General features: G+C 45.0%; 1 protein-coding gene across 1 annotated transcript in view; it reads right to left on the reverse strand.

Moving 5' to 3' along the window:
- ADCY3 (adenylate cyclase 3) overlaps positions 1-26081 on the reverse strand; it is a 111061-nt gene extending 84980 nt beyond the window's left edge. The window contains exons 1-2 of the mRNA XM_077331706.1: positions 24744-26081; positions 23260-24147 (exon numbers count right to left, since the gene is read on the reverse strand). Of these exons, the coding sequence (XP_077187821.1) occupies positions 23260-23934 (675 nt within the window). The 5' untranslated portion in view covers positions 23935-24147; positions 24744-26081. The remainder of the gene's footprint in view (positions 1-23259; positions 24148-24743) is intronic.
- Positions 26082-27061: the final 980 nt, after the last annotated feature.

Here is a 27061-nt window from a genome sequence, read left to right on the forward strand (position 1 = left end):
GGGGGCTAGACCAGTTTAGCCTAGAGGAAATCAGGTTTCTGGAAAGAAAGCATTCAGATAAGAACATAATTGCTCAAACATTCATTGGAAGATGGGACAAAAAGCAATGGAAGCCAGGCACACTGCAGCTTCGGTTGCTAACGCCAGGTTAGGAAATGGCTAAAAGCCCATTACCCAAACCCTCCTTGGGGTAAAAGCATTTCCGTCAATGATCCAAGATGCCAAGGAATGCCGGAAAATCCCCTCTGCCAGTATCGACCACATTATGTTTTAAAAATGAAAGAAATTGGTGACACAGATAGAATACAAGGGCAGAATTTTTAAGCATTCACACTCTGCTGGAGACCCATGAAGCTGCCTTATACTGAATCAGATCCTCAGTCCATAGAGGCCAGTATTGTCTACTCTGACTGGCAGCAGGGCCTTGATACAGTGGCAAATGTGATACTTAGATAAGGATTTTTCAGAGAAAAAGACCAGACAGCAGGTTGCTGGTGGGATAGCAGTGGCATCATAGAAGCTACAGGCAGAGGGGGAAAGAGTGTGTGTGAGGAGTCAGGCCACATAAGGATGGAGAAGGGAGTGTATGGTTGAGACTGACTCAGGTGGGGTTAGAAGATGGGATGAGATATAGGTGTTTGGGAACAGTTGCTAAATAGAAAAATACTGGAGCTACTCCCGAGACCGGCTCATGGTGGGTTAAAAATTGCCCATGCTAAAACCCCATTTAAACAATCCAAGGACACGAAAAATCATACCACAAACAAAACCTGAACAAACATGTCGGTAATACTCAATCTCCCATCCACCCAGCAAAACATCTAATAAAGGGAGTAGAAAGAGGAGACTGTCGATAACACATGGTCTTAATGTTGCCTAGCGCTGGGAGAGCCCCAATCAGATCTTCCTTGCCATACTGGTAGAAGAGCTCCGTTTTGCAGACCTTGCAGAGTGCTGGAAGCTTCCACAGGGTCCTCAGCTCTACCGGGAGCTCATTCCACCAGGGGGAATTGGGGAAAGAAAATCAAGGTGCAAGCTTGGCATCTGGGGGGGGGATTAATTGAAACATGACCCCTAACCTTTGCCACACCTCTTATCCATCACCCTGGTTTTGAGCACGGAGACTTCTAGTGTTTTCACCCTGTTCTGCTGCAGCACCTGTGTCAGGGCAGCTAGCTTATGCACAGCACATTCCCCGAGGGACCATTCAAAACATCTATATAACGAAAATCATAATGATAAAGCAGATCAGCATGCAATGTTTATTTCTGGACATCATGTTCCTCTTTCTAGCATGAGGAGACTCGGGCATGCTGCGTTGCCAAGGTTTTGCTGGCCCTGTACTCCCTGTACCACCAAACAATTAACATAGAGAGAGAAGCAAAAAGCAGCCGATTAGGCTGCTACTGCGGCTACTGCACAAGCTGTGGCTTTGCTGTCAGCCAGATGCATCCTTCCCAAGTAGAAAAATATTCTTTGTTCTGGCTTCTTTAGAGCTGCTCCCACCTCTTCCTCAAAGGAAACAACAATTCTGTACATTTTCTTTGGTTGGTTAATTTAAATGTATGCAAGCTTTTTAAAAAAATTAGCTGAGTTAGGACAAATAGAAACAGCTGGGAAGCTTCAGAAAACCTAATCAGATAGAAGAGAATAAATTTCTGCATGTACACTAATTGCAGCTCAAACCTAGAGTAAGCTGACAAAAAGCCATAAAACTGCAGATGACTCATGCTGGATGACTCAAACAAGCAAGCCAAGTTACACACTGCTTTATTAATACTGAATGGCATGTCCATGGATTCAGGAAGATGATTTAAACAGACATAGATTCAGGTGGGTAACCGTGTTGGTTTAAAGTAGCATATGACAGACATCTTTCCCTCTACAATAAAATGTTCCCTCACAGACTGAGCTGCCCTTGTAGTGTGGTTTCTTAGTTATAAAATGAAGCTCACTGTCCCATCCTGGGACTGACAGATCTTTTTGGCTTTACTAAGCTCTTGGACCCTTTTCTTTAACCTTTGTCAGAAATGGCACTGAGGTGAACAAAAAAATTAAAGGATTTTATTTTGCAAGTAGAAATAGGGTAGTGGAAATGAGGAAGTCAAGCTTTTTATATATATTCAGTGAGAAGTTCTTACTTACAGGCTTTAATATAGTTCATAGGCTTTTCCTTCCTATTTTAAGTTTTCTTTTTAAACTGAGAAGTCCCCTTACTGTCTTTGTCCAAAGCCCCATCTGTTTTCTAGAAGGTAAGCATACTGGACGAGTACCACCACTTTCTCCCTTCCTAGAAGTACTAGTAACTTCATGTACACTAATTGCAGGAGGAGTCTGAAGTACTTTCTCACACAGGAGTTTGAAGAAATTATTATACCTGATTTCCTCTTTAACTGGGGAAGGATTCTCCTTATCTCCCTTTTCCAATTTGGCCTAAATTGCAAGTATATCCTCACTGCCCAAATTCCCTCTGCCAAATATCTGCCCCACATTTTCAGACACTGTGTGTCAGGAAAAACTCAACTATCTAACTAAAGTTTCTCCTCAGAGTGGATAGTCAGCTAAGCACAGACACTCAGGTTCTGTCAGAATCTCTTCTCTCTGAACCAACATCAGAATAAAATCTTTTCAGCACACAGCTAGTATTTCAGAACCCTCTCAGCTGTTGCGGGCAAATAAGAGTACTCAGAGCAGCCTGTCACTCTGGCTCTATCTGCCTAGTGAAAATTTTTAAACCTTCACTCACTGTTGCTGTTATATCAGCACTTGGAACCTGACTTTCGCATAGAAGCCTATCAGAATTGCTGCCCATCACACAGCAGAACAAAGTTGGAACCCAGTGTCCCCTTTAAGATGAACAAAGTTTTATTCTAGGTGTAAGGCTTTTGTGTGCATGCACACTTTTTCAGGTACCTTCTTATCTGAAGACGTGTGCATGCACACAAAAGCTTAAAACAAAATAAAACTTTGTTGGTCTTCAATGGGACACTGGACTCAAACTTTGTTATAGTTAGAGTACACAGGTACGGTCTTAACTGAGGTGCAGGGCATGAAGCTAGCCAAGTTTAGGGCTAGGGTGGATTCACCCCAAATTCTGATAGGCTACATGCTGGTGGCAGCTCACACTAGAATTAGGGTCGTTTACTTGAACACAAATAAATGTCTATTTTTCAAGGGAGGGAGGACTTTAAAAGATGAGATGGGCAAGATACCTCAGCAAATATCTTGAGGCATCTACTGATGAAAGAAGCTCACCTAAACAAACCATTTACTGGCTAAGGAGGCACAGGGAAGGTGTTCCCTTGTGGTGGACAGCATTCAACTGAACTCTAGCAGCTGAATGGATCTGCGCGGTGGTCAGCAGGACCTCCTGGCACAATTCTGTGCAAGAATTTTTTTTAAGTCTTGAACGTCTGAGAACAGCTTGTATTCATTGTGCTGCTCAATAACCTGCCTATCAGGTAAAACTGTTATTATAAAAAGGTGGGCATTAAGACAGAAAAAAAGAGACTAAGATTTCAACCACAATCCTAGCTCACACTATATCATCACCCGCAATGCCTTGCTGTCACAGAATCACAGAATCACAGAATCATAGATTCTGTCCAACCCCCTGCTCAACGCAGGATCAGCCCAAAGCATCCTAAAGTATCATAACTTGGAGGCTAAGCAGGGTCAACAGATAGTGCTTGGATGAGAGTTAACTAAGGGAGACCAGGGATGCTGTGCAGAGGAACACAACGGCAAATTGCCTCTGCTTGATTCCTGCCTGAGTCACCTGAGATCCAGCAACACATTCCCCCTCCCCCCTTGTGCTTTTAAGGGTAGTTTTTATGATGTTTATATCCAACAGTTTATATCTCTACACTCTTTTAACTGTATGTCACCCAAAGGGGTGACACAGAAATATCCTGCGTAAACAAAACAATATTAAATGACTAATTTGCAGATGTAGTAGGATTGTCATCCGTTTTTCATAAGGCCTCAAGGTAAGAAAGAATGGCTACCTTGAATTTCTACTTCAGAAATCAAGTCTAATTGATTCTCATGCAGCTACTCTTTGACTACAGGCAAGAGTTGGTGGATGAGGTGAAGGAGGTGGGTACCCTAGGGGGAAGTGACCATGTCCTCATAGAATTCCTTTTGAGATGGGGAGCCAAGGAAGCTTGTAGCCAGACACGGATGTTGGATTTTCGTAGGGCAAACTTTAATAAACTCAGAGACATGATGAGTGTCATACCATGGACGAGAATGCTGGAAGGGAAGGGAGCATGTGAAGGGTGGGCGCTACTCAAACAAGAGCTATTGCATGCTCAATCAATGACTATTCCAGAAATACGAAAACACTGCAGGAGCTCTAAGAAGCCTATTTGGATGAACAGAGAACTTCAAGAGGAACTAAGAAAGAAAAGGAAAATGTTCAGGAAATGGAGGGAAGGACAGAGCTCTAAAGAAGAGTACCTACAGGTTACTAGGCACTGTAGATCAATCATCAGAAAGGCCAAAGCTGAGAGTGAGCTAAGATTGGCCAGGGAAGCCTATTGTAACAAGAAAAGATTTTTCAGTTATGTGAGGAGCAAACGTAAAGTCAAGGAGGCAATAGGCCCACTGTTGGGTGCTGATGGACAAACTCTAACGAAAGATGCAGAGAAAGCAGAAAGGCTTAGTGCCTATTTTACATCAGTTTTTTTCCCATAGGTCAAAGTGTTTAGGCACATCTAGAGATGGCTGTAGCCAAAGGATAGTGTCTGGGTGGCAGGTTAACATGGATAGAGAGGTTGTCGAGAGGCATTTAGCTGCACTGGATGAGTTCAAATCCCCTGGTCCAGATGAAATGCACCCGAGAGTACTCAAAGAACTTTCCAGAGAACTTGCACAGCCCTTGTCCATCATCTTCAGAACCTCTTTGAGGACTGGAGATGTCCCGGAGGACTGGAAAAGAGCAAACGTTATTCCGATCTTCAAAAAAGGGAGGAAGGATGACCCAGGAAACTACAGACCAGTGAGTCTGACCTCTGTTGTGGGGAAGATAATGGAGCAGATATTAAAGGGAGCGATCTGCAAACATCTGGAGGACAATTTGGTGATCCAAGGAAGTCAGCATGGATTTGTCTCCAACAGGTCCTGCCAGACCAACCTAGTTTCCTTTTTTGACCAAGTCACAGGTTTGCTGGATCGGGGAAATTCGGTTGATGTCATTTACTTGGATTTTAGTAAAGCTTTTGACAAGGTTCCCCATGATGTTCTGATCGATAAGTTGAAGGACTGCAATCTGGATTTTCAGATAGTTAGGTGGATAGGGAATTGGTTAGGGAATCGCACTCAAAGAGTTGTTGTCAATGGTGTTTCATCAGACTGGAGAGAGGTGAGTAGCGGGGTACCTCAGGGCTCGGTGCTCGGCCCGGTACTTTTTAACATATTTATTAATGATCTAGATGAGGGGGTGGAGGGACTACTCATCAAGTTTGCAGATGACACCAAATTGGGAGGACTGGCAAATACTCCGGAAGATAGAGACAGAGTTCAACGAGATCTGAACACAATGGAAAAATGGGCAAATGAGAACAAGATGCAATTTAATAAAGATAAGTGTAAAGTTCTGCATCTGGGTCAGAAAAATGAAAAGCTTGCCTACTGGATGGGGGATACTCTTCTAGGTAGCACTGTGTGTGAACGAGACCTTGGGGTACTTGTGGATTGTAAACTAAACATGAGCAGGCAGTGTGATGCAGCGGTAAAAAAGGCAAATGCCATTTTGGGCTGTATCAACAGAGGCATCACATCAAAATCACAAGATGTCATAGTCCCATTGTATACGGCACTGGTCAGACCACACCTGGAGTACTGTGTGCAGTTCTGGAGGCCTCACTTCAAGAAGGACGTAGATAAAATTGAAAGGGTACAGAGGAGAGCGACGAAGATGATCTGGGGCCAAGGGACCAAGGCCTATGAAGATAGGTTGAGGGATTTGGGAATGTTCAGCCTGGAGAAAAGGAGGTTGAGAGGGGACATGATAGCCCTCTTTAAGTATTTGAAAGGTTGTCACTTGGAGGAGGGCAGGATGCTGTTTCTGCTGGCTGCAGAGGAGAGGACACGCAGTAATGGGTTTAAACTTCAAGTACAACGATATAGGCTAGATATCAGGAAAAAGGTTTTCACAGTCAGAGTAGTTCAGCAGTGGAATAGGCTGCCTAAGGAGGTGGTGAGCTCCCCCTCACTGGAAGTCTTCAAGCAAAGGTTGGATACACACTTTTCTTGGATGCTTTAGGATGCTTAGGGCTAATCCTGCGTTGAGCAGGGGGTTGGACTAGATGGCCTGTATGGCCCCTTCCAACTCTATGATTCTATGATTCTATGACTACTGCCTGAGATATGGTAAAACATATTCCTGGGTGGAACCATTTCTGATTATGGGTAAGAATTTGCATGCTTGAACTAGAGTTGGCCAGTCATCCCCCTCCCCAGTCACTGGCAGGGGATCGGGATACTGCTGTCATGTCCAGGCTGAGAAACACCTGGAGGTTTGGGGATGGAGCCTGGGGATAACAGGGATGTCCGTAGGGTACAAGGCCACAGAATCCACTCTCCATAGCATCCATTTTCTCCAGGGAAGCTGGTCTCTGTAGTCAAGAGACAAGGTCTCACCTGGAGTCTGGCACCCCTAATTTGAACACTCCTGTACAAAAAAAAAACCCTACAGATAATTTTAGAATGTGTCTTAACTAATAGACTTAGGGAACAGCACCTTCCACAGTGACATTAAAATGAGTCATTGAAAAAAGTGGCATTTGATCATATGATTTTCCCCCATTCTGGTGTGTACAGTCCAGGAACAGATTTTCCATGTGATGATCTAGCTAGAATGGGCCTTACAGAATCACAGAATCATAGAGTTGGAAAGGGACATCTAGTCCAACCCCCTGCTCTACGCAGGATCAGCCCAAAGCATCCTAAAGCATCCAAGAAAAGTGTGTATCCAACCTTTGCTTGAAGACTGCCAGTGAGGGGGAGCTCACCACCTCCTAGGCAGCCTTAGAGCAATGACTGACCATTTCTTTATTATCAGTTGAGTGGTAGTCAAAGTGCGGCCCTCCAAGATGTCTATGGACTACAATTCCCATGATCCCCTGCCAATGAATGCTGGCAGGGGCTCATGGGAATTGTAGTCCATGGACATCTGGAGGGCCACACTTTGACTACCCCTGGTCTAACAGATGTGGAGCAAAGCAGCCATCTCTGGGCACTCTATCAGCAGCCAGAAAAAAATATGAAAGAAAAATACCCAAAATGAGATTCAGTTCATGACCCCCTCATGCACTGCAAGGATGATGGTAAACAAGGCAACAGTCACGTGACTCCAGGTCACATGACTCCAGGTCAGGTTAACTGGTTCTGAGAAATAAACCTTATGCATTTAATCAATACACAGAAGCCTCAATCACACAAACATCTACGGTTCTGTAAAGGAGAAAGGGGATCTCAAAAATGCTTGAACAAAAACTGCAGCCATGTTTCTCCGGGAGAAGCTGGTGATCTCCAGAAGTAAACAATTGTAGATGAGATCAAAAGAGGGAAATTTTGGAAGGAGGAGATGAGTAGTTAAAGATGCTCCATTGAAGAGAATGTGGGCTTATGCTCACCAAAAGAAAGATGAAGACATCCCAGGTGTCCATGTTTTCTCCATAATTTGCTGGGGGATCAGGAGGATTTTTAAGATGATGCAATTTTTAAAATCTCTGGCCATTTTGCCAAGATCCCTTTCTCCTGCATCTCTATAAGTTAAACCACCAAATGAGACAACATGTACTCATCTGTGTCTCTAGGGCTCATGCATAAACACAAAAGTCTTCCTGCGTAAGCCAGCCCTAAATTTCACTTGCATCAGCTAGCACAGTTCATTTTGAAGTGCTGGTAATGTGCTGTAGAACAACTATGCTTTTCCAGTACACCTTTAAAAATTCCTTCCTTTAGTTTCCAAACTAATATAAAAATCATGGAATGCAGCATGTATTAAAATGAGAAAAGCCATGTGCATGGAGTTACAAGAGTGGGTAAAGCAATGACTTTTGATGGGAAAAGAGAAAAAAATTAAAGTATCTTGTCTGCAAAATCTTGGAGGATACAGGCAAAGAGGTCTAAATCAGTTTTGCTAACTTGCTTATACTAGCATCCTTCTGGGTGTCTTCCCCACACTTCTTGTTCTATCACTATTGCCAGTCTCCCTATCCACCCACCATTTCTGAACACATGAATCAGACCACTGGTGTTCAGCTCTGTCTATTCCGATTGGCAATGGCTCTCCAGGTCTCAGGCAGATGCCTTTCACGTTAACCTATCACCTGATTTTTAAAAATAAATAAAAAATTCCAGGATTGAATCTGGGATCTTCTGCATACAAAACACATGTTCTGTCAGTAAGCTATGACTCCCTCCTCTTGTAACATCATGTGCAGCGATGGAGCTAGCTGCAATACTGAAACGTAATGTGCACAGAACAGATCACAACCCCCAGGGTCAGTCCTCCCCGCTATTAAATTAAGACTGCCTCCCTGGCTCTTTCACATAAAATATCACAAGGAATCCTGTCCCAAGCAAAACCTCTTGTCCTGACCACATCTTTTTACTTCTCAGGGTTATGGCGAGGATAAAAAGGAAAGGAGAATGATGTGAACTGCTTTTGGTACTGCCATGGGAAGGAAGGGAGGGAGGGATGGAGGGACGGACGGATGGACGGAAGGAAGGAAAACAGATAAATAGATACTGGCTGTTCATTACTCCTGCTCCTGACCTCTACAACTACCCTTGTGACCCTCTCCTCCCTTCCTCTCTCTACGCTGACCTCCAGCTTTCCTCATTTTTTCACCTAGTCTTTCTTGGAACAGGTTATTCGTACACTCCTCTCCAGTCCATCTTTCTCCCCAGGCCCTGCTTTCTCCTATACCTCATCCCCTAAGCCCATTTGTCTGCCATGTCCCCTGCAGAAGATCTGTGAAATTCAGCCAATGGCAGACACTCGCTCTTTGGATTGTCCCTCTATTCCACGCAGGGTTGTCACCCCTCTGGTGGGGCCTAGAGATCTCCTGGAATTACAAATGAACTCCAGCTTACAGAGATCAATCCCCCCGGAGAAAACAGTTGCTTCATTTATTTATGTCATGCTTAGATGTGCGTTTTAGTGGATGGACTCCATGGTATCATAGCTTGCTGAAATCTCAAATCCTTCCTCCCAAATCCTTCTCAAATCCTGTCCTCCCAAGCACCACCTCCAAATCTCTGGAATGTCCCGACCCAGAGTTGGCAACCCAACCTCCATGACATCAGCCCACCTAAACCAATTACCACCATGGTCAAATATTTTAGTGAAGTACAACAGAGACAAGCAGGATGGGACTTATGAAGGTTGCAGTTTCTTAGCACAAGAATGCATGCAGAATTTTTCATTTAAATTAGGGTCTGTGTGTATTGTAACGTGTATAGTGGTGGTTCACTGGTAAAAGAACTGGAAGAGACTTTGCTTCCCAACATGTTGTTGGATATCGTAACTCTGCATGCAAGATTATCGGGGGGGGGGGATTAAGAGAATTCTGGTACACTTGTTAGCTGCTCCCCCCCCCCAATCAGTTAGATGTTGAGCCTCTTTGACCATTGCTTGCCTTCTGTGTTTCATTTTACATAGGACCTCTCTTCTCTTTTTCCCTTGAAGCTGTAGCAAGTTAATTTTAACATATTTATTAATGATCTAGATGAGGGGGTGGAGGGACTACTCATCAAGTTTGCAGATGACACCAAATTGGGAGGACTGGCAAATACTCCGGAAGATAGAGACAGAGTTCAACGAGATCTGAACACAATGGAAAAATGGGACCTTGGGGTACTTGTGGATTGTAAACTAAACATGAGCAGGCAGTGTGATGCAGCGGTAAAAAAGGCAAATGCCATTTTGGGCTGTATCAACAGAGGCATCACATCAAAATCACAAGATGTCATAGTCCCATTGTATACGGCACTGGTCAGACCACACCTGGAGTACTGTGTGCAGTTCTGGAGGCCTCACTTCAAGAAGGACGTAGATAAAATTGAAAGGGTACAGAGGAGAGCGACGAAGATGATCTGGGGCCAAGGGACCAAGCCCTATGAAGATAGGTTGAGGGACTTGGGAATGTTCAGCCTGGAGAAAAGGAGGTTGAGAGGGGACATGATAGCCCTCTTTAAGTATTTGAAAGGTTGTCACTTGGAGGAGGGCAGGATGCTGTTTCTGCTGGCTGCAGAGGAGAGGACACGCAGTAATGGGTTTAAACTTCAAGTACAACGATATAGGCTAGATATCAGGAAAAAGTTTTTCACAGTCAGAGTAGTTCAGCAGTGGAATAGGCTGCCTAAGGAGGTGGTGAGCTCCCCCTCACTGGAAGTCTTCAAGCAAAGGTTGGATACACACTTTTCTTGGATGCTTTAGGATGCTTAGGGCTAATCCTGCGTTGAGCAGGGGGTTGGACTAGATGGCCTGTATGGCCCCTTCCAACTCTATGATTCTATGATTCTAATCTTTTTTGAGGTTAATCTGTTCACAGCAAGTTAAAAGTACCTTCATGAACATGTCATGTACGATGTACTTCTGTTTTTGTAATTTCTTTCTCTTGTTACCACTGGAATCAGATCATCTTTCTAAATGGTTTGGAAAGTATTTTCCCTTTAACCAGGAAACGTGGAAGAACTGGTGATGCTACGTAAAGTTTCTGAGCTTCCAAGGCAATTGATTTTTCACATTTATCCCAATACATATATGCTTGGGGGGGGGTGATCCCCACTGTCACTTCCGGTCAAATGGGTATTACAAGGTTTTAAGATCGTACTATCAACCTGCAGCAAACTAATTTTCTTTTAAAACATTTCCTATCTCCAGCCTAATCAGATCCTTCTCAAAGGGCTTCCTGTTCTATATTTTGGAGCTCTGCTATGTATTCTTTTTAATCATTGGCTTTCTAGAATATTACACATATGTTCAGGTGTAAGAGTGTGCATGAGCACACACATGCGCGCACACACACACACACAAAGCCCTGAAGACCAAACAGGAGCACGCGCTCCATCTGTCACAAAACACTAGCAGTCCAGAAATAGCAACATGATAAACACACACTCCATGCTTGTTTGGTGACACACTCAAATCTCAAGTGTTAGCATTCACAGCTGTGATACAAACAATCTTATGAGAAAAAGCTTTAAAAGGCAAAATACAGCCTCGCAGAGAGGAAACGCTAGCAACACCCAGCAAGGATGGAGAGGGAAAAGTCAAGCTCAATGATAAACGCAAAGTGGGCTGATTTTATAATGCACATAAATTAAGTCTAATCTACTTGCTTTCATGCAACTATCCATATACAAACACTTTGTAAGTCACACCTATCAAAGCAATGAGATTTTCTTTTTACAGGGAAATACAAACAGATCATCTTAAAAGTGTTATGATACAAATCAAACAGTCCCCAGTCTCTAAAATATCAGCTTCATCTGTGATGGCAAGAAGATGGAGACTTAGAAATCCTTTCTTGATTTTTAGCAGTAAAAGCTAAATTTAAGTTGAATCGTTTTAGCTGTTACACTCTTTAGATTTTGGTATTTTCCCCTTGTTTGTTGTTTGTTTCTGCATTTCTTCTTACAGTATCTGTAAATGTGTAGAATTATAATTTTTTAAAAGATCAAATGTATTGTGGTTTCTAATCCCACCTTCCTCCAAGGATTGGTTCTCTCTATCTCACATCTACTCTATGAGGCTGTAATCCACCAACTGCTGGAACATCACTATTTGTTAAACTGTATTAATCTGATCCTCACCTGTAACATTTGCCACACTTCTAACTTGCCCCTCCTCCAATGAACCCATAATGGTGTACATCGTCCTCCCCTACTGACCAGTCCAAAGTCTTCCAGTGAGAAGAAATTTGAACCACACACTTCCTCATTTTGAGGTAAAATTTCAGTCCAAAATAAAATGTTGTTCCCTCAGAGACTGAGTAGCCCTTGTAGTTATAAAATAAAACTTACTGTCTCACCCTATCACTGTCAAACTTCTTGGCTTTACTCAGCCCTGGAACTTTTTGAGAAGTTGTAAGAGCTCTCTTTTCTTAAATCCTTTGTCAGAATGGCACTGAGGCATTGTTAACAACTAATAAACTATTTTATTTTGCATAGAGGATAAGGGTATATTGAATGAATTACTCAAGCTTTTAAATAAAAATCAGTTATTGTACTGTTTAAAAGACCTTGGTTACAGGCTTTTCTTAAGCCTACTTAGCAATGAAAATATATAGTCAATCCCACACCTGAATTCCCTTTTCACTGAGCAGAGTTCCCCCTTCCCTACTTAGAAGAATTCTCCCCTCTCCTTTTGGCCTGAATTTGGAGTGTCACCTCACTGCCCAAATCCCATCTGTCAAAATATCTGTCCCAGTTATCTAGACACTGTGTAGATCAGCTTTCAGCCTTTAGCTGACTGTTTTATTTAACCAACATTTCTCCTTATAGCAGATATTAAGCTAAGCAAGGGCAGGTTCTGTCAGTATGCCAATCAGAATAATCTCCAGTACACAGATATTATATCAATTCTCTCTCAGCTACTGCTGGCCAATCAGGGTGCTTAGAGCTGCCTGTCACTCCAACCCTCTCTGCTGAGAGGGGATTTTTAACTCTTCACTTTATAGCACTTTCCATCACTCCTATCCTTCCATCAATGAGCCCAAGATTCTATTCATCACCCTTCCCCACTGAATGGTTCAGAGCCTCCCTGTGAGCTTCATGGCCAAGAAAAGATTTGAACCCGGGTTCCCCTGCTCTTTATACATTAACCACTGCAGCATACTATCTCTTTAACCCAATGAGAATTATTGATACAATAATACATATGCCAAATATTTCCAAAGCCAGTTGCAGAAATCCACAATTGTTTAGAGATGATAATTTACACATCAAAACAGTTCAACATTTAATTGTAAAAGACTATTTAGTCTACTGAAAATGGCAAGATGTCTTCCTTGGTAACCATTTCAAAACATACAAGGCCTCAATTCCAAATCTGCAGTATTTGTTCCTTAGAGACCAAGAGTACTATATTCATCCATGCCGGAATAAAACCACTGCCTGTATTAAAAATGTTCTTTGCTACAGCTAGCAGTTTTGCTTTGTTTTAGCATTTGTAATTTTACATTTGCTCCTGTGATCTTGTAAACAGCGTCAGGAGTCGGTTCAATGTGGAATGTGGACTAAGAATATTTTGAGTGAGCAACAGGAGCCAAAGCCTAGTTGAAGGGCTTCTCAAAAACCAATAGTGGAAAGAAGATGCCCACCCATGAGGACGGAACATGGCTCTGTAGTAGGGCATTTGCTTGGCATGCAGGAAATTCAATCTCTGGCAGTTTTAACCATATCAGATAGCAAGTGATGTGAAAGATCTGTCAACCAGGAGGTATTCTGCATGGAGCCAAATAAAACAGTTTAAAAAAGAACCAGTTTAGACCGCTTTATTATATTACAATCGTTGTTCTGCATTGAATATAGTCTGTTGAAAAACTACGTTGCAATGCTCTCTACATGAAACAATTCATAGCCCTGCTCCCTGTAGTTTTGCCAACTCCGCTTTGTTCTCTAATGCAGTCACTAATTTGCATAACTAAGGAGTTTCTCTGCATGACTAATAAAGCGTCTCAGGTAGGCAGGAGAGAAATGAATCGGTGAAAATCATCTTTCAGAAACAACGCTTAAAAGACGCTTAAAGCAACGAAGAGGCAGTTCACCATGCAGAGCAAAATAAGTTTTGCGGAGTAAATTCACTCTTCTGTGCAGAGGTCAGAAAAACAACAATGTATTTAGTGAGTTTTCATCAACTTATCCATCATGCAGAAGAGGCCCTGGAGAGCTGCTGCCAGTTTGAACAGAAAATGGGCCAAAATCTTTCCCGCACCTCAGTGTTGAAGCTGTTTCCTGACAAGCAAAATTTCCAACTTGTGCTCCAAAGGGCATTTATCTCAGGAAATTTTTCTTGAATTCAGATCTATTTTATGTGTGCACAGAGATGTTATAACCTCATAACATAGTAAAACAAAGCATACAGAATGGTCCCCTCCACACCTCCTTAATCACCAACTATGAAAATGGCCAATGATCATCAAACTGAATATATTAATTCAATCATGATGCATACTAAATGTGTCCTCATGTGCTTCATCAACGACTGAACTTCCGTTTTTAACATCATAATATTGTTTTTTAAAGGGCTGTTATGTATTGTGGGGAAAAGCATGGTTGCTGCCATTTCAAAGGTCCCCCATGCCTCCTGGCAACTGTCAAATTGGATACACCAATTCAAGAATTTTGAAGCATGCTAAATATATTTTCATGTACTTTGTCTGGAATGTAGCCTCTCTTTTTTTCTTTCTTTCTTTTTCTTTCTTTTTTTGAATATGAAGTAATGTTATAACATCATAACATTGTAAAAAAAATAATAAAACATACCAGGAGCTATGGGGAATATAAGCAGATGGAGGGGTGAAAATGAAGAAACAATACAATTGTGTGGCATCAAAACCTCCCTACCCCCCAAAAAGGAAAGGGACTTCATGGATGGGTAATTGCACAGAGAAGGCTACATGAACTCTGCCTGTTTTGTCCCCACATTATAACATTGCTCTATTATACTGAGAAAAAATTGTGCTGAAATGTAATCAACATAACACTTTTAAAAATAATTGCTCAGGAGACAACCTGAGGGGGGTTCGGGAATGTGGTAGGCTGGGTCAACATGCAGCACTGACTACACAAAATGGCAGCATGGAGGGAAACCAAATTCAAATTTGGGGATTCCTCACTGGGAAACAGTGAGTTAAAATCCCGGAGGTGATACTATAAAGGAGAATTTGGAAACCGAGGAGTAAGGGGCATGAAATTCAGATCTACTTCAAACTTTTGCACAGAAAAATTTATATTATTCAATTCTTTAAGAATGCCAATGCAGGGGTTTGCTCTTGTGCAGAAATTACAAGAATCTCACTCAATATAGAACATCTTCAAGTATGTTCATATGACTAAAGGGACCCACCCTGATTCAGTCCTGCAAAAAGTAGCCAACTCCGGGTTGGGAAATACCTGGAGACTCTGGGGGTGGATCTGAGAGTGAGAGGGATTTGGGATGGGAAAGGACCTCAATGGAATACTCCATAGCGTTAGCTATGGAGTCAGAGTAGTTCAGCAGTGGAATAGGCTGCCTAAGGAGGTGGTGAGCTCCCCCTCACTGGCAGTCTTCAAGCAAAGGTTGGATACACACTTTTCTTGGATAGTTTAGGATGCTTAGGGCTGATCCTGCGTTGAGCAGGGGGTTGGACTAGATGGCCTATATGGCCCCTTCCAACTCTATGATTCTATGAGTCCGCCCTCTAAGGCAGCCATTTTCTCCAGGGGAACTGATTTTTTGGTCTGGAGATTATTTTTTTTTTTTAGATTTATTTCCCGCCTCTTCCGACAGGCTCGAGGTGGATCACAACAACTAACCCCATTAAAATTCCCATTAAAACATCAATCTACTAACATGATGGCTAAAAATCCCATCCCTCCCCTGATTATCAAAGAGGTAAAGAGGAAAGGATAGGGGAGTAGCGTACACTCCAACTCCTGGGGTGGGGAGGGGGAGCAATGTCCTTGATTTGCTGATGAGCTATAATTCCAGGGGAACTTCAGTTCCCATCTGGGGACTGGCATCAGCTCTTCCACCAGGCATTTGGTTGAGGCCAGGCTGTGGAGGATCTGGAGTCCCTCCTCAGGATACCCTAAACACCTGGGGCAGAAGGCACGCTTCCCCCAGGTCAGCTGACGTTGCATGCTGGGTAGGGCTATTTGGCCCGTGCTGGACTTGTGAGTTGCAAGGGAGTAGAATGGGGCTTTGCTGCCTGGGGATTTTATAATTTGAAATTTTTACTGATATTTATTGGGGTTTTATTGGAAACCACCATGAGCCAGCTTGATCCGGGAGTGGCAGTCAGTGAATCAATCATTCAATCAATCAATCCAGCAGCACTCCTCTTATAACATCAGGAACCACCCCAAGTCCCCAAAATGACTAAGTACTGCATACAAAAGACTGCCGGGGAAGGCCCGTTTGTAATTGAATTCCAGCTCATCAGCAACCTCGGCTGCTTCTATATCGCTACAAGTATCTGCGCAGCTTTCATTTCAAATGCAAAGGCATTCACTGTGATGATGGAGCATCCAGATGGCAATTGCTCCCACACTCCTCTTGCCAGCCCTCATGTATAGTTGGCAACCTCCAGGTGGGGCCTGGAGGTCTCCCAGAATTACATCTCTGCAGACTAAAGAGCTTCCCTGAAGAAAATGGCTTCTTTGGAGGGCGGACTCTGTTGCATCATAACTTGATAGGTCCCTCCCCTCCCCAAACCCCTTCCTCCCCAACTCCACCCCCAAATCTCCAGAAATGTCACCCCACGGCTACCTATTTCTTCTTCCCTCTGCACCACTAGCCAGTTTTGGGGGGAGGGGACTTCCATTAGCAACTGATAGATTGCTATAACATTAAAGGTAAAGGTAAAGGTATCCCCTGTGCAAGCACCGGGTCATGTCTGACCCTTGGGGTGATGCCCTCTAGCGTTTTCATGGCAGACTCAATACGGGGTGGTTTGTCAGTGCCTTCCCCAGTCATTACGGTTTACCCCCCAGCAAGCTGGGTACTCATTTTACCGACCTCGGAAGGATGGAAGGCTGAGTCAACCTTGAGCTGGCTGCTGGGATTGAACTCCCAGCCTCATGGGCAGACAGCTTCAGACAGCATTTCTGCCGCTTACCACTCTGCGCCACAAGAGGCTCATTACAGCTGTCTTATTACCATGATCAACTCCTAATTCCCAACATGCATTACTTTTTTGGAAGTCAGTATATACCCAAACCTTTTAAATGGCAGGGATGTAAGTTTTGGTCTCTGGGCAGGGAACATACACAACAAGATCATTTAATAAATGGATTCGATATGCTGCCTTAAAACGTCTGTCACGGCACTTAAATCGTGGGCATTCCCTGTTATGTAGAAGCCAAGGGGTAAAAACAGAGATTAAAACCGAGCAACGACTGTTATTCCCCTGGAGCACCAGGGTGAGATGTTGTATATGCAGCAGCAGAGGAACATATGAAGAAATAAAGGTCATCCACTTGTGCTAACCTATATATGTAATTGACAAATTGCCCACAGGCGGGCGGAGGTAAAGCCTTTGCTTATGCATACTCGCCTGGAAGGAAGCCCTGCCGGGCTCGATGGGACTTGCTTTTGTGAAAGCAAACCTAGCATTGAAAGACAAATGAAGCGGGGGGGGCCAAAGCACAGAACGAAAGGAAAAGAGGTCTGTTTAAAAGAGGACATGGAAATCCTGCAGCAGAAAGCACTCAGATGCAATTCTGCATGGCCCTGCCTCAGCGCTGCCAATCTGGTTGTTCCGTCAGGGGTAGTCAAACTACGGCCCTCCAGATGTCCATGGACTACAATTCCCATGAGCCCCTGCCAGCATTCGCTGGCAGGGGCTCATGGGAATTGTAGTCCATGGACATCTGGAGGGCCGCGGTTTGACTACCCCTGAACACTTCACTGTAGAGGTCTCCAATGTGGCACCTCTGGACATTCGGACACCCTTCCTGGCAACCACAAAGCGCGGACCAGGTGAGGCTTTTGTCCAGCAGAGTTTCTGACTGGCTAAGCTGATTTTAAAATGATTGCTTGGCCAGCAGCTGCCACCGCAGCACAAGAATCTTCATTTCATGATTGAAGGTAAGCTTTGTATAAGCAAGAAAATATCTTTAAACTACATGTTCATTTTGAAAGGCAAAGCTTTGGCATGCAGTAGTGATAAATGTTATTATTAGTTATGTATTACCTCACTTCCTGACATTTTGTGACTGGTCCCACCTCCTGTAGCAGCCATTTTGTGGTTCTGCCCACCAACCCTGCATCAAAATTCCAAAGGGGCTCACAGGATCAGAAAGGTTGGGGGGGGGGGCTGCTTTACATAAGCACTCTCTGGTGTTGCACTTATATAAATAATTTGTTGCTTATAAACAGAGGTGCTTTTACATTTGCAGCATTAAAACAGCATGGCGTAGGGCAGGGATCTCCAACTTTTTCAAGCCTGTGGGCACCTTTAGAAATCTGCCATATTGTGGTGTCTGCATCTACAAAATAGGAGCCAAAGTAGATTGAAATATAAGTCAGCATTCTACCATTTTAGGTCAGGCTAAGGAGTGACTGCCCCAGGGTTACCAAGAGAGTTTCCATGGTAAAGCAGGGATTTGGATTTGAGACTCCCACATCCTGCCCTGCACTCCATCCCTACATCAGGGGTCTCTAATGTATTGTACACCATGACATCCACCAACATCCTTCTTTGTGGCTACCAAATATTTTTAGAAAGTGGGTGTGCCAGGTGGGGTGTCTCCAAAAAGGCTTAAATTAGGAGAAGGCATTATAGGCCAGAGAAAGGCCAGATCTACACTACTGCAATCCAAAGTGGAGTTACATTCCACTAAATCCATCTACACCAAGGATATACTAAAAGGTGTTATTAAAGCCAATGGTAATTAACAACCCCTCTTATCTGTCTCAGTTTTCAGTGTAGTTGTGAGGTGTTATAACTCTTACAAAACCATACGTGGCAGCAGACTATGGTAAACTCATGCTGTCACATTATTTTAAAATGTTTACCCGGTCTTTCAGAGTCAACTTAAAAAAGCAGCTAACAACAGAAAATCAAGCAACAATTTGAAACCATCAGTGAAAATATAAAACCAGCACACAGGGTAATAAATGAGAGCAAACGTGAACTAACAGTTGACATGTCAAAACAGGGCCTTGTTCCCAAATCCTATTCTGCCATGATACTTGTTAGGTATCCATTGACCTGACACTCTCCCTCAGTTTTATATACCTCACAGGATTGTTTATATACCTCCCCCTTCCTCAGATTGGCTATGGGCAAAGCATCCATGAAGAAACTCTGCTGGTAGCCCCTCCACCTTTCCACCTTTGAATAGGATCAAGTGGGGCTTTCTTTTGATCTGGCTCAAAGAAAAAAAGATCCAGGAGTCATACTTTGTATGACTGTGACACCATGTGGAAACAGAGTTGCCAATTTTGGGTAGCCAAATTCCTGGATGTTTCAGGGTACAACCCAGGGAACACCTACTTCATTAGGTATGAGAATGGAGACAGCCTCTCTGGGGCCATGTGTAATGGCAGCTTGTCACCATTCTACCTGAGTATCATGGCAGTGAGGGATTGCTTCTCTGGGGCCACCTGCCATCAGGCCCTTCTCCCAGAACTCTTCACTCCAGATGGTCTAGGATGGTTCTGCAAGTTATCTAAGTGTCACCACCTGAATTTGCTTGCTTTCCCTGTCTCTTCTGTGTTGACTAAACTGTACTGTAGGTCAGGGGTAGTCAACCTGTGGTCCTCCAGATGTTCATGGACTACAATTCCCATGAGCCCATGCCAGCGTTTGCTGGCAGGGGCTCATAGGAACTGTAGTCCATAAACATCTGGAGGACCACAAGTTGACTACCCCTGCTGTAGGTCTTGTTTTCAGTCTTGAATCTCCTTGAAGGCTACAGCAGAAAAGACCTACATAAAAGCATCAGACAAATAAGGACACATTCTCACTTGAGCTGAGGATCCTCCACTGAAGATACAGTGGCAGCAACTCAAGTTAATAAACTGTGAACCAAGAATAGCAGAAATGTAAAAATAAAACATGTCCTAATATGCACAGGAAGATGGGCACTTTACAAGTTCCATGACTGCTTTATCCAAGCACGGAAATTGGTATTAAGCACACATAATGGTTTAAAGGCACCCAAGGCTTTGACACTGGTTCAGCTAAACAGGTCTCAACTTGGCTGTATTTATTCATTGAGTTGCTTATACTCTGCTTTCCTCTCCAATGCGTACCTAAGTGGCTTACGACATTGTTTGCCTTCTCTCCACTTTCTTTGCAAAAACCCTGTGGGGATGGTCAAGCAGAGAGCGAGTGACTGGCCCAAGATCATCCAGCAAGCATCTGAGAATGGTGAAATAAAATAGCACCCTAGAAAATACAACTTTATTCTTTACCAAAACCAGGTTTCTAGCCATCCTGGCACACAAGAACCAGGGAAGGTTACTGAAGGCAGCCCTTTGAAAAACCCTGATTTATATAAGAACTTTTAACATCCAGTGGACATGCAAAGGATCTTCACTTGAATATTTACCAGCCTGGTGATTGAAAAATGATATCAAAACATATTTTATGCATATCTATGTGTTTTAAGACAACTGTGTATGCTTAATATGGACTCCTGAGGAAGACCTGCTTAGGTTGAAACACATTAGGTCTTTGGATGTTTGTTGTTGTTGTTGTTAGTTGCAAAGTCGTGTCCGACCCATCACGACCCCATGGACAATGATCCTCCAGGCTTTCCTGTCCTCCACCATTCCCTGGAGTCCATTTAAGTTTGCACCTACTGCTTCAGTGACTCCATCCAGCCACCTCATTCTCTGTTGTCCCCTTCTTCTTTTGCCCTCGATCGCTCCCAGCATTAGGCTCTTCTCCAGGGAGTCCTTCCTTCTCATGAAGTGGCCAAAGTATTTGAGTTTCATCTTCAAGATCTGGCCTTCTAAAGAGCAGTCAGGGCTGATCTCTTCTAGGACTGACCGGTTTGTTCGCCTTGCAGTCCAAGGTATGATAGGATATAACTAACTTACGGTATATGTGTGTAACCTATATAAAAAGTGTCACTCTTTGCTGTTTTTATTGTTTTTAATATTTTATACATTTGAGCTCCAAAGCAATTAAATACATTTATATATCATATAAAAAGTTGCAGCTTTCTCAACCTCTGCAAAACTTAAGTTATCCAGGTAAATAATTTATTGGCGAAGGAGGCTGTAACATAGACATACCCATCAACATGGAATTGCTGATCACCACTGTGGGATGGTAGGTGAATTCCTTCCAGGCCAGGCTGAATTCTGGAGATTTTGGGGCATGAAATTGGGGTCACTGTGGGTAGGCAGGCAGTTGTGAACTCCTGTATTATGCAGGGGGTTGGACTAGGTGACCCCGGAGGTCCCTTCCAACACTATGATTCTATGATTCCAACATACCGGGAATGTAAAACTTAACCATAATTTTTGCAGTGAACGGACCGTCCATAATCCTTACTCACACACAATCCTGAAAAATCTGCTCAATTTTATCCCAATTCAGCAGCATTTCATTCTAAATGCCTGGAGTTTGTTTCTTTACAAATTAGTTCCGACCAGCAGTTTTGTGCAAATTTCATACTTTGAAATATAATGAAAACTCCACATCAAAGAAAAGAGAAGCCTATGGCCAGAGAACCCGTCCAAATGAAGCACATTTATACATGCACTACCTAAAAACTCAGTCTGGGAAAAGTCATTTTCTTTTAAGACCCACCGATTTCAACTGAAGAGACTTTTCAGGCAATCCCAGACAGAGTTACACCCTTCTAAATTCATTGACGTCAATCGACGTAGGCCAATGTAATTCAACTTAGGTAAGTACGTACTTTCCCCAGTGGAATACAAGAGAGACTCAAAGAGGCTTCCTCTATGCTGGAGGCTCAAACTTTCACAAACTCATCCCCACTTCACATAACAGACTGGGTCTAAGCCTTTAATACAAAAAAAACACATCTTCAGAATTGGTCAGTCAGGGCAATGAGGGATTGTTAGCAATGAGGGATTGTGAGTAAAGGAACAAGCTACTACGAGAAAAAGAAGGAACAACATCTCTTAGGGTACTATTTCCCAACATAAGGGCACGGACCTAAAAGTGAGCCACAAAAGTCTTCAGAAAGTGGATCCCAGGCCATCTCTCCCAGTGGCTGCCCCTGCCCTTTCCATGGCTCTCTTCTGTATTTTGCAAACCAAGACCTGACCCTAGAGACAGTTTCTTCCATGTCATGCCTTTGTCGGTATTTCTTCTTCACTCTGTAAACACGTTGATCAAGCAGAACATGCCCTAGTGGTGACTTGACCAAATCTCTTAGAATCTTAGTGGGGATTAGAGGGTGTATTGGAGAAGGAGAGGGTGGTCAGAGGTTGGAATGTAACCACCATATGTGAAGGTTGTGTGTGCTGGAATGCCACTTGCTTGAGTTTATAGTAGTGGCAGCCACACCTTTTGCACAATGTTTGTTGATTTCTCCAAACCAGCTAGCTACCCACTGTAGAAAATGGACTGCTAAACCAAATGGAGACCAAGATAATAGTTTGTTTTGGGCATGGAAAAACCTCAGGCCGTTACACCAAAAAGGTTGGGAATCACTATCTTAAGGTAGCCTATACTCCCAGGTAGTTCTGCTCCCCCCAATCCTTCCCAAAAGGCCACATGTTTGATGAATAGTCAAAGGCTTTCACAGCCCGAGTCAACTAGTTGTTGTGGGTTTTCCAGGCTGTGTAGCTGTGGTCTGCTTGTTTTAGTGGCACAGAGATTCTCATTTTGCCGTGTCCTGCCTCTGAAGATGACAGTTACCAGCAAAATGTCAGGCCCTAAAACTATCAGACCACGGCCACAGTCTGGAAAACCCATATCAGCCTGAGACTCTGGAACACTGGAAGCAGTTTAGAGCAGGGGTAGTCAACCTGTGGTCCTCCAGATGTTCATGGACTACAATTCCCATGAGCCCCTGCCAGCAAATGCTGGCAGGGGCTCATGGGAATTGTAGTCCATGAACATCTGGAGGACCACAGGTTGACTACCCCTGGTTTAGAGAATACTGGGCTTTGATCTTCCTCAGCAGTGGTCTTCCTCAGCAGAAGACAGTGTCATGTCTCCACGTGAGAAGCCTTCTTCCAGCAAAGGAATTTTACTGGGAGCCGTAAGAAAAGAGACGTGAGCAGCACTGAGCCCTTCGCAACAGAACCTCATGCAGAATCAGGAGGACTAGAAACTTTTTTTTCCAAATGAGAGCTGAGGTTCCTACAAATACAATGTGCACAAGACTAACAGCCCTGAATTTTTGCCAGATTCCTAATACGCCCATCTTTACCCATAAAGATGGTCTCTGTATTCTGTGGGAAGGAAAAAGGATGATCAGAATAAAGATCATACCCCCTTTTTCTTCTTCTTCCAGGTTGCTTTCTATGATAGTACATCTTGCCCTCCGTTAATTCACAAGGCCATTTTTGTCAAAGCCAACAACCGTCCCAATCCTTACCTGCCACAGCAAGTCCCTTCCATTGATTGAGTCCTGCTGCTGCTGAGCGATGGTGACTCCCAGCACCAGGGTGTGGATGCCGCAGGAGATGGCCGAGATTAGGACAACAGGTGTGAGGCGCAAGGGGAGGGTGATGAAAAAGGAGAAAACAAAGAAGGCCTGCCAGCCAACCGTGTCACTGGCCTCATGGAAGCGAGCAAAGCTCAGGCCCAGGTAACAGAATATCTGGGCCACTATGAGTATCCACAGGATATAGGGCATGAACTTCCGGGTCACTCGGTCAGGCAGCAGTTCGTACTTGCATAGGACAAAGAGGAGGATCTGGAGAGCCAGGCCCACTGAGGCCGCTAGGGTAGGTGGCAGTTTGTCTGGGGTGTACAACACGGTGCACATGATGATGACATAGCAGTCAAAAAGAGCAGCAAAGACCACCAAGACAAGCAAAGTCTCATGGCGCTGCCTCCGGAAGTAGGTCTGGTAGAGGTTTTCCAGAGATTCAGGGGCAAACGTGAGGCGCATAAAACGTGGGAGGCAGAGGCATGAGCCAGAGCTCCTCACAGTCACTTCATGGGTTCGGCCTACCCCATGTTCAGGGTCAGAGGGCAAGCTGACTGAGTAGTCTGCAGAATACTCCGCCGAGTGCTCTGGCTCAGAGAAGGCCCTATTCCGAGGCATCCTGCTTCTTCTCACTGACCGATCCTCAGGGGATTTGTGAAGAAGATCTGCCTACAACCAAGAGTTACCTCAGTGAAGGCTCAGGTCCCATTAACACAAGGCCACAGGCAGGTCAAGGCATGGAGGCATCAAAAGTTAGTGTGTTTTTTCTCTAGTTCTTTCCCGAATCACTGGCATATGAGACGTCCTCCGCAGTCAGGCACACACAGGTCCCTAATGTAGAGAAGAACATTTTGGTAGCATAGAATACAAGGCCTCCAGATACACACACACACACAAACACACACACTTAGCCTAGTGCAGCGATTGCTGAATCTCCACAAACCTCTGGGCAGAACCCCTACTCTCATTTCTTCAACTGCCCTGTTCACACTTCCCTCAAATGTTTAGTGCTAAACAATACAGTGAACTGTCACCTTTAAAGAAAATATATCTGGTTTGGCACTAGAAAAAACACTACTAAAAATGAGAAAAAGTCTGGATGATTCAAAGCTCTCTCTCTCTCTCTCTCTCTCTCTCTGTGTGTGTGTGTGTGCCTTTAAATCACCGAAAGCAATATTCTGCTCTGGTGTAGACATGGGATCCATCCCTCCCCACTAATTTTCAGCTCTCCTCCAGCTGTCATCAAGAATTGGTGAAATTTTCAGCACCCAAATACAGTCCAAAAAGCCAGGAGAACAAATGGTCTGCCGGCTAGCCCCCTCCCCACCCCACATGTACTCCCTTAGCTGCCTCCCACAGTTTCCCCATTGGCTCAGGTAGCCCAATAACCAACTTCTTGCCCACTGAGGGCCAGTCACCCCGCTTACCATCTCAGCGGTGTGTCGAGAAGAGAGTCGAGGGGAATCTCTGGATCAGGCCTCGGCGAAATGAAAGCCAACTGAGAGAGTCAGCTTTTCCCCACAGAGAGAAGGAGCGATGGGGATGGGAGCAGGATCCCCTCTGTGTCTTTTAGCATCCTTTGGGTGGCCGTCCACTCTCGGCTTGCGGGTCAGAGAAAGAGATGGCATTAAGGAGAGAGGGCAGAAGAAGGAAAATCCTCGACAGCAAGACAGTCCACACGAAACCACATCCTTCCTGAAGGGAACCGTTCCTTCCTCAGCGGCTTTGCTTCTTCACTCTGCTGAATCCATCTTAGAGCATCCGCATCTCTTTCCCTGGCTTCTCGGACTTGGGATAAAAGACGGCTCTCGCTGTCTCCCCCCTTCTTTTGTGTGGGTGGTTATTCCTGTCACCTGAAAGACCAACCGGGTTTCTGGCTGGCAGGCAGGCAGGCAGGCAGGCAGGCGAGTGTGTGTCTGTGTGTGGCATGCACAAGAGACAGGCAGAAATTTTCCTCCCCAGAGCAATGCCAAAAGAGGGGAGGGGGGATTACGAGGAGGCACAAAGCGGGAGCCTTGTGGCAGATTATTCTCTTTAAAAAAATGAAATTAAACGTGTGCATAGGGAACCATGCACAGGTGTGGTGGGTCACCCGCTCCGCTGTGGCTGCCCAGGGCGCACGCTTATGCTACACCCCAGACTAGCTTGATTTCGAGAGCAAGAACCATGCTGGAGTTGAGAAGCGACTTTACCTCTTCTGGTCCCTAGGAGGAAGGGGGGGGGGCACAGCCTGGATGGAGCAGCCCTCAGGATCCCGAATCCCGGCAGGGAGGCAGGAGGAGGAGGTGGTTTCTGCACAGGCAGGCACGGGGCTGGCAGGGAAGAGTAGATGCCCTCACGGTGCCCCCCGCGCAGAGGGCGCCTGCTGGCATCGCACGCTCCACGCGGGCTGCTGCTCTCGGCGGGCTTCGGCCGGCTCCGGGATCCCGGAGGCGCCTCTGCTGCAGCTGCGGCTGTTCCGCAGAGGAGGAGAGGACTGGCCCGGCGGAGGCTGCCTTCCAACGTGGCCCCGGCAGCGGCTCAGCCTTCGCTGATCGCCGCGAGGGAACGGGCGGCTGCGGGCGGCGGAGACGCCTCTTCAGCCGGAGCGGGCGGCTGCTTTCCGGCTCCTCGCATCGCGTTGGGAGGGCAGGGCGAGGGCGGAGGCGGAGGCGGAGGCGGGGGTGGGTCGCTTGCCTGCCTTGCCTCCCCCTCCCCGCCGCCGTGACGAGCCCCTCGCCTTGCCTTACCCCACCCCGGACGCGCCCCGGCCCCGCTCCCACGCTCCGCTCGGCCGCTGTCGAGCCTGGGAAAGCGAAACAAGGAAGGCTGGGAAAAGCGAGTCCCCGCCGCGGCTGCCCAAATCCCACCCTCTTTCCCGCGCGCTAACCCTTTAAGCACCAGCCCTCCGCCTTCGAGGAAGAGACGGGGGCTCTCCTCGGCCCCGGAGTCCTTATCGGGACTTTATTGATATTCTCCGTGCGCCCCCCCCCCCCTTCTCCCGGGATCCCAAAGCCAGCCTACAGCCTCTTCGTGGTATCCTCGCATGGACAGCCCTTTGGGGTAGGTTAGACTGAGAGAAAGTGACTGGGATCAGGCAGATCTCCCTAGCAGAGAGATTCAAATCTGGGCCTCCTAGTCTGACCCTTTAGCCTCTGTTCCAGAAGCCTCACTGTTAGATCTTAACCTAAGATCCCGCACAAAAATCCAAGATGGCCTGGGGCAACTCACTTGTTTTGAGAGGACTAGAGCGAGTTTGGAGGAAAACTCCTGACAAGGAGAACATCTATACCCTCCTCAGGCTCCACCACTCACCCACCCACCCCAGATCTCCAGGTATATCTCAGACTGGACCAGACAATCCTTGCGGACATGCAAATAATGAAATTTTAGGTCAAATATTAGAAACAGTGAAAAGCTCCTCAGCACAGAGGAGACAACAGCCACTCAGGGACAGGGGGGAAGGGAGGTCAAGGAAGGGTTAAATACTTTGATGTTAAGGTTGATTCTCGTTATGGCACATGAACTTTTCAGTTTAAAAACCTGGAAATAGTACCTAAAGAGAACAGAAAGCAAGTACTTGGTATCCCATGCACAAGCCATGAGAAATTAGATCATGCAAATTCGGATATGTCCAAATTCTCTACTTCTATGACTCAGCCCCATACTCTGCCCATCTTCAATTTATATTTTGTAAAACTCAGGATGTGTTAAGCCACTTTTGTCCCTGTTGGGAAGGCAAGTGGAATATAAATGAAGTAAATAA

Source organism: Paroedura picta, chromosome 1, assembly GCF_049243985.1.
Source record: "Paroedura picta isolate Pp20150507F chromosome 1, Ppicta_v3.0, whole genome shotgun sequence".
In the NCBI taxonomy this organism is placed as follows: Eukaryota; Metazoa; Chordata; class Lepidosauria; order Squamata; family Gekkonidae; genus Paroedura; species Paroedura picta.